The sequence below is a fragment of the Lepisosteus platostomus genome, chromosome 11 (genome assembly GCF_059453375.1).
Source record: "Lepisosteus platostomus isolate fLepPlt1 chromosome 11, fLepPlt1.hap1, whole genome shotgun sequence".
Lineage (NCBI taxonomy): Eukaryota > Metazoa > Chordata > Actinopteri > Semionotiformes > Lepisosteidae > Lepisosteus > Lepisosteus platostomus.
Genome location: NC_142621.1, coordinates 23,095,916 through 23,109,521, shown reverse-complemented (window position 1 = coordinate 23,109,521; position 13,606 = coordinate 23,095,916). Strand labels below are relative to the sequence as shown.

General features: G+C 38.5%; 1 protein-coding gene across 1 annotated transcript in view; it reads right to left on the bottom strand.

Annotated features, from left to right (window-relative positions):
- The window catches only part of LOC148652200 (cytochrome P450 4B1-like), a 42,125-nt gene extending 33,282 nt beyond the window's left edge, over positions 1-8,843 (bottom strand). The window contains exon 1 of the mRNA XM_088598888.1: positions 8,576-8,843. Coding sequence (XP_088455014.1) covers positions 8,576-8,776 — 201 coding nt within the window. The 5' untranslated portion in view covers positions 8,777-8,843. The remainder of the gene's footprint in view (positions 1-8,575) is intronic.
- Positions 8,844-13,606: the final 4,763 nt, after the last annotated feature.

Below are 13,606 nucleotides of genomic sequence, written 5' to 3'. Positions count from 1 at the left end.
GTGGCAAACGGAAATTATAAGCCTGCAGATAGGCGCCACCCATGTGGAAGACATCTGGTTTTATCTCCTGGAGACTCCAACACATCCTCTGGTGCTAGGCTTTCCTTGGCTACAGCAGCATGACCCACACATTTCTTGGTCCCGTAAAGAGATTGAAGCTTGGGGACCCAGATGTATTAGAAAATGCTGTCGCCTACCAGTGAAGATTGCACTCATGGCGACGTCCCCTTCAGGGGTTCCTACCATACCCCCTCAATACTCTGATCTACAGGAAGCCTTTAATGAGCAGGAGGGCTTGGCCCTTCCCCCTCATCGACCATACGATTGTGCCATTGACCTTATGCCTGGTACTATCCCTCCCAAAGGTCGTATTTTTCCACTCTCCAATTCTGAGTCTGAGGCCCTGAAAGTCTATATACAAGATTCTCTGAAGGCTGGGCTTATACGTCCATCCACTTCACCAGCATGTGCCAGTTTTTTTTTTGTGGAAAAGAAGGATGGTGGGCTCCGTCCCTGCATAGACTATCGTGGCCTCAATGAAATCACCATCAAGAATCGGTACCCTTTGCCTCTAATTCCAGCAGCACTTGAGTCTGTGCATGGAGCCAAGATCTTTACAAAACTGGATTTATGAGGGGCCTATAACCTAATCCGCATTCGGGAGGGGGATGAATGGAAGACGGCATTTATGACAACCCATGGACATTACGAATATTTGGTCATGCCCTTTGGTTTGGTTAATGCTCCAGCAGTGTTTCAATCTTTTATTAATGACATCTTTCATGATCTCCTACAAAGATTTGTCTTGGTTTATCTAGATGACATATTAATTTTTTCTGATTCCTTCCAGGATCATGTTCTCCATGTCAGAGAAGTACTCTCCCGGCTCATTAAAAATAAACTATATGTCAAACTAGAGAAGTGTACCTTCCATGCTTCGAGGATTCACTTTTTAGGGTACGTCATCTCGCCGGAGGGGGTGGAAATGGATTTGAGTAAAGTCTCGGCGATTACTGATTGGCCCACTCCCAGGAATCTCAAACACATTCAACGATTTCTCGGCTTTGCTAACTTTTACAGGAAGTTTATTCGAAACTTCAGCTCGGTGGTCACTCCCATAACCTCTTTGACCCGTAAAGGACCTAAACAAGGCAAATGGACCCCTCAAGCCGAAGAAGCATTTCAGTGTCTGAAACACCTGTTCACTACAGCCCCCATCCTAAAACACCCTGATCCAACTTTGCCCTTTGTGGTCGAAGTGGATGCTTCTGGCCATGGTGTGGGTGCTGTTCTCTCCCAACGTCATGGAGAAAAACAGATTCTTCATCCCTGTGCCATCTTCTCTAAGAAGTTATCCCCTGCCCAAATGAACTACGATGTCGGTAACCGTGAGCTCTTGGCCATTAAACTGGCATTGGAGGAATGGAGGCACTGGTTAGAGGGTGCTCATCACCCTTTTTTAATTTAAACTGATCATAAAAACCTGGAGTATCTGCAGTCGGCTAAACGTCTTTGTCCTCGCCAGGCTAGGTGGTCCCTTTTTTTTTCCAGATTCAATTTCTTGATCACCTACACTCCAGGTTCCGAGAACATCAAGGCAGACGCCCTTTCACGGATCCACGACCCCCCTGAGGCCGAATTGATTCCAGAACCCATCATCCCGTCTGGTAAGTTCCTGGCAGCGGTAAGATGGGACATTGAGGTAATTGTCCGACGAACCTTGGTGGGGCAGACTCAGTGCCCTCAGGACAAGTTATTTGTCTCTAATTCCGTCAGATCGGCAGTTTTACAATGGGGACACGACTCCCATTTCGCCGGACACCCTGGATTCCACCGTACCTTGGATTTAATCTCCAGAGACTTCTGGTGGCCAACTATGGCCAAGGATGTCAAGGAATATGTCCAGGCCTGCTCTATCTGCTCCCAAATGAAGTCTTCCCGGATGAGGGCAGCGGGCCTTCTTCAACCCTTACCCATCCCGGACCGTCCGTGGACCCACCTCTCGGTAGATTTTATTACTGACCTTCCACCCAGCCATGGACACACGACTATTATGGTGGTGGTAGACCGTTTTTCCAAATCTGCTCATTTTATTCCCCTACCATCTTTACCTACAGCTCGAGAACTAGCAGAATTGTTTGTACAGCATATCTTCCGACTGCATGGCATCCCTAAGGATATTGTTTCTGATAGGGGTCCTCAGTTTGTCTCCCGGTTTTGGAGGGCCTTCTGTAAGTCACTGGGCGCCTCAGTCTCACTTACCTCAGCTTATCACCCTCAGGCCAACGGTCAGACAGAACGAATGAATCAGGAACTGCTGACCTATTTACGGACTTATATCTCCTCTACCCATGATAATTGGGTGTCCTTGCTCCCATGGACAGAGTATGCACACAATTCTTTGTACACCACATCTACTGGCATGTCTCCCTTTAAGTGTGCTTTAGGTTATCAGCCTCCTCTTATCCCTGACTCCCATCCCAACACAGAGGTACCTTCGGTTCAGGACTACATCTCTAACCTGAAGACCTTCTGGAGGAAGGCCAAAGCCACCCTTCTTCGCACCTCAGCTCAGCGGAAGAAGGTGACTGATCGGCGCCGTCGTATCCCACCCAGACTTCGACGTGGTCAGTTTGTTTGGTTATCTACTCGTAACCTCCCTCTAAAGCAACCTTCTGGCAAGCTTGCTCCCAGGTACATTGGTCCTTTTCGTGTCCTCGCCCAGATCACCCCTGTAACTTACAGACTGGCCTTGCCTCCTACCCTTCGGATCCACCCTACTTTCCATGTTTCCCTCCTTAAACCCTTTCACAGATCCACCCTGTCTAAACCGCAACAAAAACCCCCACCGCCTCGAGTAATTGATGGACTCCCTGCTTACACGGTCAATAAAATCCTGGATTCCCGATGGTCTCGTGGATCCCTACAATATCTCGTCGATTGGGAAGGCTACGGTCCGGAGGAGCGCTCGTGGGTTTCGGAGAAGGATATTCTGGACCCCAACCTCATCCAAGACTTCCACCTTAACTTCCCGGATTGTCCCGTTAGGGCGTCAGGAGCCGCCCGTAGAGGGGGGGGTAATGTTACGATCCCTGCCTCTCGGCAACGGAGGAGGCAGAAGTAGGCGTAGCCCCTATCCATCAGTTCACCTATCAGTTTTCCCATTCACCACCACACCCCCGTCTCATCCTACTTAAACACCTGTCCTTCCCTACCTCGTTGCTCAGTATTGGTTTTCCCTTTCGAGCTTCCTGGTTGCGCTACTTCTACTCTGTGTTCGTCTTGGATTTCGGCTTGCGGTTTTTCCCTTTGGACTTCGGCTTTTCGGATCTCGGCTTGGATTGGTACTTTCGCTCTGTTTTGGATCACTGGCTACCTCTGGATTCTCGGATTGCTCTACGGACTAGGACTTCGGATCACGCTTCGGCTTTGGTACTCGTTCCCTTTCGGATATCTTGCTTCCCCTGGACTCTCGGCTCGTTCCTACGATTACGGTTTGCTTTCGGATTACGACTTGGCTTTGTTCGCTCCTGCAAGTGGGTTCACTCACTGGTTCGGTCCCTATTACTGAACCCGTAACACATTCGGGTTTTGAAAAAAAATAACAATTTAAAAATATACAGTATATGGATTATTTTGTAATTTCCCAAATGGAACACCATAGGAACTGTCTGGGTACTTTTCAGAAGCAATGCACAAACCGTCATACTCTCAGCCATTTAAAAGGCCATTTTCCCTTTACCTTAAGGCTGATTGGTGTGTCTGTTTTACTCACTGTAGATCAGCCTAACAACATTCATGTTTATGAGACCTTGTTCCAGGGTATGTTCACAAGTACAGCATATACTGTAGTCTGCCTTGCAAAAGTTTTCACTTCCTGCAATTTCAACTTTTTTTTGCTGTTTGAGATTGCAATGGCAAAAAATGACACACTCCAAATATGAAGAAATTCCATTAGAGAGAAAAAGGTAGCTAGAAGTGAAGATATACTGTACACCTTTTGTCAAACTTTTTATCCAATGTGTAATCATTATCGTTATAGACGTCCCACCCCTGAATATGCCAATATGTCACGATGTCTACAGCCCTGTTTGTAGTTTTTCAGGTGTAGGATTCCCACACAAATAATTACTACACAATGGACAAACAGGGGCTATGGCATCTTTCAAAAAGTTTGATGAAAGGTGTATATTTTCACTACTCTAGTACAGATCCACTATACAGAGGCAGCCACATAGATCGCACGTCAAAACTCATAAGTGTGGCAATATGACTGCACCATACTGTATTTTATCACCCAAAGAATCTCCACTGGCCAAAGTTATCCATAGATGGCACTTGGGATACGTTAAGTGTTAGTGACAACATTAGTGTAATTTAATCTTATATTGGAGAAAGATTATTCCCAAGGTCCTCGGCAGTGGCCAGGAATCAAACATAGGCATGTAATCATGTATCTAAAGGGAAATTTTGGTAGCTGAAAACAAAAATAAATTTGTGAGCATCATTGATCCTAGCAATTTATCAATATTATAAATATAACATTTAAATTTTTTATAATTTTTGTATATCACATGATATCACATATATCAATTTAATTACACAAATTAACATGAATGAGTTAGCAAATGTGAATACTGTCAATGTCAGGTGTATAAGTTCTTGATTTACTCACTGAAGAGTGAGAACTGCTAAAGAAATGTGTAGGAAGATCTTAAGAATGAACGTACATTTACAGATTTACAGTTTAAACAAATAAAAACAGTGGGATCTAGTGGTAAATAATTATTACTCAGGCGAAGTAATGACAAAATGAATAAGAAAAGTTACTGAGTTAAATAATAACGTGAAGTAAATATAATGATTTACTCTTGCACAATATTGTTTCCCCTTAGTAGGCAGCTGTCACGATTGTCTTCCCTCCTCTAGAGGGTGCACCTACCCTTTTGTATTCCCATTAGTTTAAGTTCCTACACCTACACCTGTGTCTTGTTACCTTTTTCATTATTTAAGCCTGGCATCTCTGCTATTCTGGGCACAGTATTGGAAGACGGACGTCTGAAGGCCCGCCTATCCACCTGACTCAGGAGTAGCCCGAGGGCAAGGCCTTTTCCCCGGGCATCCTGACCATCTGAGTCCAGGGCTCGGAGCACCTTGCACCGTTATGGTTTTACCTTCCATGTTCCTGGATCCCTTTTCCCCGTGTTTGTCTGGATGGATTCCCCGGTACCTGGACCTTGGACTGCACCCTGATTCTCCCTTTTGGACTAGATCGCTACGCCCTTTGAGCACCGGATCACTGCCGTCACCATCCCCTGTTTGTCCTCCTGTCCATTTCTTGCCATGTCTTCCTTTTTGTCCTTCTCCAGCCACTTCTGGATTATACTGTCCGCATAGGATCTTTACAACGCTTTTCATGGGAGTCAGGACTGGTTTCCGTGACAGCAGCAGGGCCGGCACTAGGTTTTTTATGAATATTTGTTGTTTTTACCCATGCCTGCACTTTGCAATTTTTTTGCTTCAAATTTAAGAAATGAAAACAAAATTTTTAGTTAGTGAAATAAAACAATTTCCTACTAGTTTATTATTTAATTTAAACAAAATCATAATTACAAACATTTTGGGTTACACTATATAGTTCGTGTAATGAAGAAAAATGTTAGTGTCTTCTGGTGTGCACAATTTCTCAAAATATAAAAGAGGTTATATTATTAATTGATTTTTTTCTACTTGGATAGTCTTTTGGTTAAATCTACTTTTTTGCTGTGGTATTTTCAATTGATCTTAATGCTAATCCTGATAACAATTCTGGGACATGGTGAATCTCAGATCATTTTCATTAGTTTCAGTTTTGTGAAACTGCACTCCCAGAAGCAGTTCATTTTTAATATTAAAATACTGAGCTAGAACTGAGTGCTAAATGCAGGTCCTGGCAATACTTCATGAGATCTTCCTTGGAAGACTGTTTTTAATATTTCTAATATCATACAAAAATTGAAATATCAATTGCATGAAATTGATAAAATCTCTGTTCGATCACAGTTATAGCTACATCCAAAATACAATGATTCAACTTTAAACCTTTCTTTTGGATTGAGAATAGGATCATCATGAGATTCATAACAATACTATAATTTCTTCTTTCAAGAACGAATGGATTCTTCAATATGTTAGCTGAGGATGCAAGGGGAATATAAACTAATTATTTTTCTTGGAAATTGCCAGTGATGGTTATTATTTGACATTTCCGATGATAACTGAATCAGGTACTTAATTGTTTACTTGTTGTAACTTAACACCTGAAAAACACTTTCATTGTATGAAAATATCAATAGGGTAAAGGTTTTGCTGAGAATTTCATTCCAACTTTAATTCCATAGGAATATTTTAAAAACTATCTTTCTACTTAGAGAATTCACACAAAGATAAGTGATTTCCAAAATTTTGACTTGATGACCCCTTTGGTTATCCCTAAGTCCTTACCCTCCTCAATTTTTTGATTGAAATAAATTAAATAGCATCTGCAAACAATGCTTACATTTTTATTCATTAGCATTTTTAGTTATATAAATTCATTGGAATATACTTAAACATTTTGTAATTAGTTATTAACTTATGCAATTAATTATTTTGTCATAACATTTGTCCCTAGTGGCAAGGCATATTATTACACCAACAGCTTAGTGTTCTTAAAGACTTCTAATAATCTTTTTGTTGCCTTGGAAAGACAGCTTCAGCCTCTGTTAGGCTCTAGGAATCTGGCTGAAAGGGACCTCTCTAATAAGAAGCACATCCCAAGTCTATACCACAGACAAGAATATCATCAAGCTGCATCAATACTTACAGATTTATTCATTTATGTTTTGTTTTGTTATATAAATTCATTGAAATATACAACTAGTTTATAGGTTGATTTTAAAACTATCTCATGTAATTTAATGCCAAACAGCATTCTGCCAACTGCAGGAAACGTTTTGAGCACTGGCAGGGAAATGAATGCAAATACTCTCTTCTCAAACTGCTTTAAGAGAAACTTAAATGTCTATTAAATATGAAATTGTAAACAAAACATTGTGGTACTACCTTTGAATTTGAATCAAAGTGAGAAAAATGATAATATTCCTATTTTTTGTGTAATACAAACCAAACAGAATAAATGTATTTTAAATACTATATATTTTACATATAAAACATATGGATAATATAGTTGACATGAGAGTAACATATTTGAAAACAGTAATAATCAATTTTAAATTAATTAATAATAATTGAATTCTAAACTATGCAAAAACCTCTGAGGAAACACAATCTTTCAAATTTGAGGGGTACTGTAAGAAGGCACAAGGAGTTCTCCTGGACATGTTACAGGAAGTATTTGAGAACTATGACACCATTTTAACAGTCTGTGAACACTGATTTGAGAGCTATGCTCCCAAGCCAGTGCTGCAAGGGCAGCTAGAGTACTGTGTGTGACAGCCTGGAGGGAAACTGAGAGTCTCTCCCAACCTGTTTTCCTATTATGCCTACAAAAGATTGGTTTCACCACAAGACAAACTGCAGCATTATTTGATAGCTTTGTTTTCTATTGTAATTACAGTTGCAAGTGCAAGCCTTCAGTAACCAAACTATGTCCATAAGAAAACAAAACATCATGTTTTGTAAATGAGCTACTACACAAATAATTCCAAAAGCTAACATAGGAGCAGTAGTGTATCTTACTTATAACACTTAAAACTTTTACAACACATAATGTTCCACTTAGTCACGATAGCCACCTAACAGCACAGAAGCGTAATGCGTAAAATATACAAGAATTGTATAGTTATACTACAATCTTAATCCAAAACTGTGTTACTGACATATCAATCTCCATGGATGAAGACTGGGAGAACTGTCAAATTGTTCAGTTCCCTTTATTTACTAACATACACAGAAATGGTCTATAAAACTGCGCCTTTGCAGTAACATTGAAAAAAAAATGTTATGTAACTTAACCTAACAACTGTGTTATCGAGCCAAGAAACTCAAATGTTTTCAAACACGTATTCCGTCTCACTGCAAGCAAGTTGTCAATAAAATACATTTTTCTGCAAATCCTATGGTCTTCTGACATTCATACTGTAGGTGCAAACATATAATTATGACCCTGTAGTACTTAACTGCAATTGTAAGCTCTTAATGCGGCAACTGTTGAAAACAAGGAACACAAAGAACACAACAACCATTTTCCGGAAATATTTCTCCTAAACTGGGAAAGGCTGAAGAAAAATGTTACATACTGTATGTATACTTTAGAGGGAGTGAAGGCTCTGCGATTAGAAACGCAGGGATAAACTCGTGTACTGAATAACATCACATTTAGAAGCCAACATTACTCTTGTGAGTATAGTTAAACCAAATGTCTGTGTGCTGCGTGTATATTTTCCAGTTATTTATGCACTTATAGCCTGTTAATGTAAAATATTGAAACATGAGATTAATATATAGTCCTTTGCTTGCATAACATTCAAGTAACATTGAATCCGCCCATTCTCATTCAATTCTCATTCAGTCAGATTGGGAGTACTGTATTTACCTCATGTACGTGCCCGTAAAGCCAATGCGCTGGGGGTCCAGGGAAGCTTTCGAGGATCTTAAGCGCCTGTTTTCTATTAATAAACAGTTTCGATAATTTAAATGCTACCGTTACTAACGAAAATACTGCTATTAAATGATAAAGGCGACGTGGATCAAAATAAATGATCGAATTATTCCTTATTATTTCGAGCAGCTCCATCGCTATTTGCTGCAAATTCTGGCAGAGTGAAGCAGTTTATCCTGTGAATAACAAACAGTACAAAGTATCTGTGGGTAGACCAAAGCAATCTATTAAGTGAGGTTTTCACTGTAATGCAAGGAGGAGTTACAGTATTGAAATACCTAACCAGAGATTTAAGGTGACAGAGCATTCAATGTGGTCTAACGTCTTAGTAGATTTTTTATAGGTTTATTCTATGCTGAAAAGAGAAGAAAGAAAACACAATGTTTCGGCTGTGGGGCCTTCTTCGGGTGTATAATTCTGAAATGACTCAACTATAAACTCAAAAATCAAAATCCACACCCAAATGTGCAAACAGAAGTTTCTAACAAAATGAAACATTCTATTAAAAATATGTAATTACCATCTAAAATTAACTTTCTGTTCAATAGGAACACACAGCCCATCAAATTAATAGACCCTAAAGAGTACATACTACACACTGGTGAGATCAATGAAAAACACTATAATAACATTACGTGTTCCAGCATTATCTCTACAATCTCTTCAAATCTTGCACTTGCAACATTGTGAAACACTGTGTATTGTGAAAATGGTGTTATGAAGCAAACATGGAAAAATATTTTGTTATTTATTTTAATAATAATAAACTTCATTTTATATAGCGCTTTTAAAGCGCTTTACAGAATGAAAACATCAATAAAATAAAATATACACAAGATATGCACGATGAGAATACACAGTTAGAGGAGACAGTACCTGATGGTAATAAATACAGCAGGAGCAGAGGGGTAAAAAATAGAACCAGTTAAGTGAAGGCTCTTCTAAAGAAGAAGGTTTTGAGTCTGAATTTGAAGGAGTTAAAAGAAGGCGACTCTGATATCTTTGGGAATAGAGTTCCAGAGCTTTGGGGCATAATAGGAGAAGGCCATGTCAACCATAGAGTGTAGATGAGCTTTCGGTACAGATAGGAGACCAGAATTAGAAGAGCAAAGGTTGTGAGATGGGGAGTAGGGCTATAATAGCTTAGACAGGTACTGAGGTGCCAAGCCATGCAGAGCCTTTTTAGGCTGTTCCATGCTGAAAAGAGAAGACATAATGTTTCGGCTGTGAAGCCTTCTTCAGGTGTGAGAAAGACAGGGCAGACAGCAAAGATTAAATTGCACAGAAGAACAAAAGCTGGGAGAGGGGAGGAGGCAGGAGAGGCAGAAAGGCATCTTAGGAAGTGCAAAGGTGAGAGGGTTGAAAATTGTGTGAAGTGACTTTCTTACACCTGAAGAAGGCTTCACAGCTGAAACGTTGTGTTTTCTCTCTTCTCTTTTCAATGTGGAATAAACCTTTTACTGGTTCGTTTGCAGACTACGCATGCTGACACAGCTACCCACCTGAACGAAGTCACTTTTAGTCATCTTCTGATTCTGATTGGTGATTGAACAATTAAAAATTTCAGTGTTTTCACTTGGAGGAGTGAGCATTGTTGTGTGATGATCAGGGCTCTTTATATTTATCTCATTATCATTATGTGATTTTATTGATTACAATTGTGCCTAATGAGAGGATTTTGTGTAATGCAAAAAGGTGAGCATAAACATAATTTGTGTGTAAAACAGGTGAATTGAGATTATAATGTTGCTGAAATAATCCTTTCTTTTGGGGGAAGGGCATGTACTTTCAGTTTTGTAAATTGTATTAATAAAACCAGTTGCAGTCTGTAAATGATTGTGGAATACTGCAAACCACCTTCTTTTATGATGTAACTATGCATAGATGGTTAACTAAAGCTGTAAAATGTCCATTCTGAAATAATTATTTCCTGAAGGTGACTCACTTGTTGCTCACAGCTCTCTCGTCTTTTCTCTCATTCCATCAAGTAGTAAGTCAGTTGTGAAAAATATGCATGATCATCAAATGTGTGTGCACCTGCCCTGTTATCTTTGCATAAACCTGCAGTTATGGTATTTTAAGTGAATTTCTTAAAATATGTGCAGACTCAAAAGTTGTCCAAGGTCAGCTGCATCCAGGTTTGATAGCTAGAATATCAAATGTGCTACATTAGAACAACATTAAGGACAAGAAAAAAAGTGTTTTTTTTTTCTTCTGCAGCCGAGTGAGTACATTAGAAGGAACTCATTAAACCTTTGGAAAAGAATCATCATTCAGCCTATTAGAAAAAAACAAACAACTTAGGCATTATAAAAGTATTATTTGCTTATGTTTATACTCTCTCAAAGTCAAGGCTTTGCAATGCAAACAGAGCTCATGATGAGTTAAGGTGAAACATTATTTAATAAAAAGCACTGGTGCACATATTAAACTTTAGTGGTAGGAAAGTCACATTGTAGGCACTATTCTATTCATCTAGTATAGAGTTTGATGAGAATCAGCACATATTAAAAGTGCATTTTCTTGAAACAATAGAAAGGAGTGACATAATATCCTGATTTGGTATGACAGTACATTTATGCATTTAGTGTGAGAAGAATCTCAACATCAAAGTAAGTATATCTCCACTATTGTGTGTTGTATGCTTTTTGTTGGGGTACTTTAATGAAGAGAGATGAAAAGTTAACAGGAAAGCATACAATACATTATCATGTGACAGCAGTGTTGAAGCTCATAGTAACTGTTAGGCATAACAGGACATTTATCACACAGACCAAACTGTGCTGTCTCCAAACATGTATATCATTAACCTAACATGCCACAGTCCAAACATTGTGTATTTTATTTGTTCTACTTATCTCTCTGGATATAGTCCCTTCCCATTCCTGTGCTGCTTTCACACTGGCACACATTCCTACTCTAAGCTCTTCAAATGTATTTAAGGCCTTGCAAGATTAAAAGTCTAAAAAGGAAGTTTTAAAATCATAGAGCTAACGTAAAAAAAAAATTAGAAAACGAAGTTGCACATTAAAATGTTAAATTAAAAGTTAAAATTAGGAATAAACAGTACTTAATTCTAGAATAAATTAAGTAACAGTTTATTCTACAAGGTCATATTAAAGTATAATTTGTTCAGGAATTGCAATTACTTAATACAGACAAGGTGTAGGGATAGGTAAATTATTTTTATGTACAAAAAAATCCAAGTGACAGTAGTGTTTTGAAAAGGAAAATAAGACAATTAAACACTATAGGAAAAACAGATTTTATTATAGTATGGCAGGTTTTAGAGTAGCCAAATGTTTGAAGTTATGTGTAAATATTTGCATAACCCTGTCCTTTCTTCTAATCATCTCACATGAGGCAGTTACAATGGCCAAAGCACCTAGTGAGCAAAAAAGTGGTACAAATTATTAATTCAGGACAACCAATTTTTTAATGAAAAAAATTAATTCAGTCCTCTTAGAACATAAATATTTAACCATCAATATTTAATTTGACCAGATAATTCTGAGTGAAGTCATTAAGCCAGCCTTCATGGATATGGGACAAAGTAGACCTCATGGCAGAATATACGGATCCAGCCATTCAAAATGATTGAGGTACGCTGCGTTAAAACGTGGTGGACTTGCCGCAATATACCACATCATACCACATGTTTGTTTTAAAATAGGATAATAGTATCCGGAAGCACCTTGTAAAACTGCCAGGTGGAGCTAGTAAAGCTTAATGTCTTATGTACAGCATTTGAACTGTTGCCAGAAAACGCCCCATTTCGAATCCCAGTCACTGGTGTGGCCTTTTTCTTGCAGTGACCTAAGCTTTGAATTGAGTTTTAAAGGTGACCTGATCAGGCTTAGTTTTAAAATCGTGTAACTAAGCAGCTAAAGTATCACAAGTGGACAGTTTAGAATTAATTTGACATTTGTTTCTTTAAAAAAAAAAACGATTGTCCTTGTAGTGGTAATGTGTACTGTAATGTAGTGAGCTGCACCCAGACGGTTCAAAGTATGATCAGAGCATTACTTTCGGTTTGTTTCTCATATAGCAGAATGCATAAAAATAGGCCACTATTATAGCTTATTGTGAACATCAGATTTCAGATTTGCATCTGAATTGAGAAAATCTATATTTTGTCTTAATCCAAATGTCAGCTGCCAGTAATCAGCCAACAATATAACTTGGAATTTTAAAAAAAGTTTAAACTGTACTATATAGTACACCGCCTGGAATTGAACCTGGTCCGTCAGCATCATTCAACAGGGAACAAGCTGGATGAATTATTATACGTGATGGTTTTGTGTTTAAGAAGGGGGGAGGGGGGAAGGATTATTTTTTATAATTACCAGTAATCAGGGAACAGCTTATCAACACATGGGCAAAAACATTTTTTATTTTTTATTTTAAAAACGAAATAAAAAATAAGATACAATGATGTGTTCCTGCCTAACTCAAACATTGCTTTAAAAGCCTTACAAGCTGTAAAAAAACGTGTTTGAATAGTTAAAAACCACTTTTCATGCATGTCAAATGGGTGATTTTTCTTCCTCGTGATTAATTTACATCTTTGTGTACGCTGTAAGATTTTTACTTTTTTATTAAACGTTTAAAATACTTGAATTTCATAAAAGTTGTATTGATTTAATACCTCTTGATAGTATTATTAATATGTAACTACATGAGTCATGTAACTAAGCAGCTAAAATATCCTAAGGAGAAATTTTGGAAACATTTGACGTTCGTTTTTAAAATATATATATATATCATTGTCTTATAGTGGTAATAGGCAATGGACTGTCATGTAGTGCGCTGCACCCAGGCGGTTCAAAGCCTGATCAGAGAATTACTTTGTTTCTTACATAGCCGAATATATTAAAATAGTCCACTATTATAGCTTGCTGTTGGCTACAGTGTGAGTGTGTGTATCTGGATGAATTATTATAAGTGATGGTTACATGATTTAGT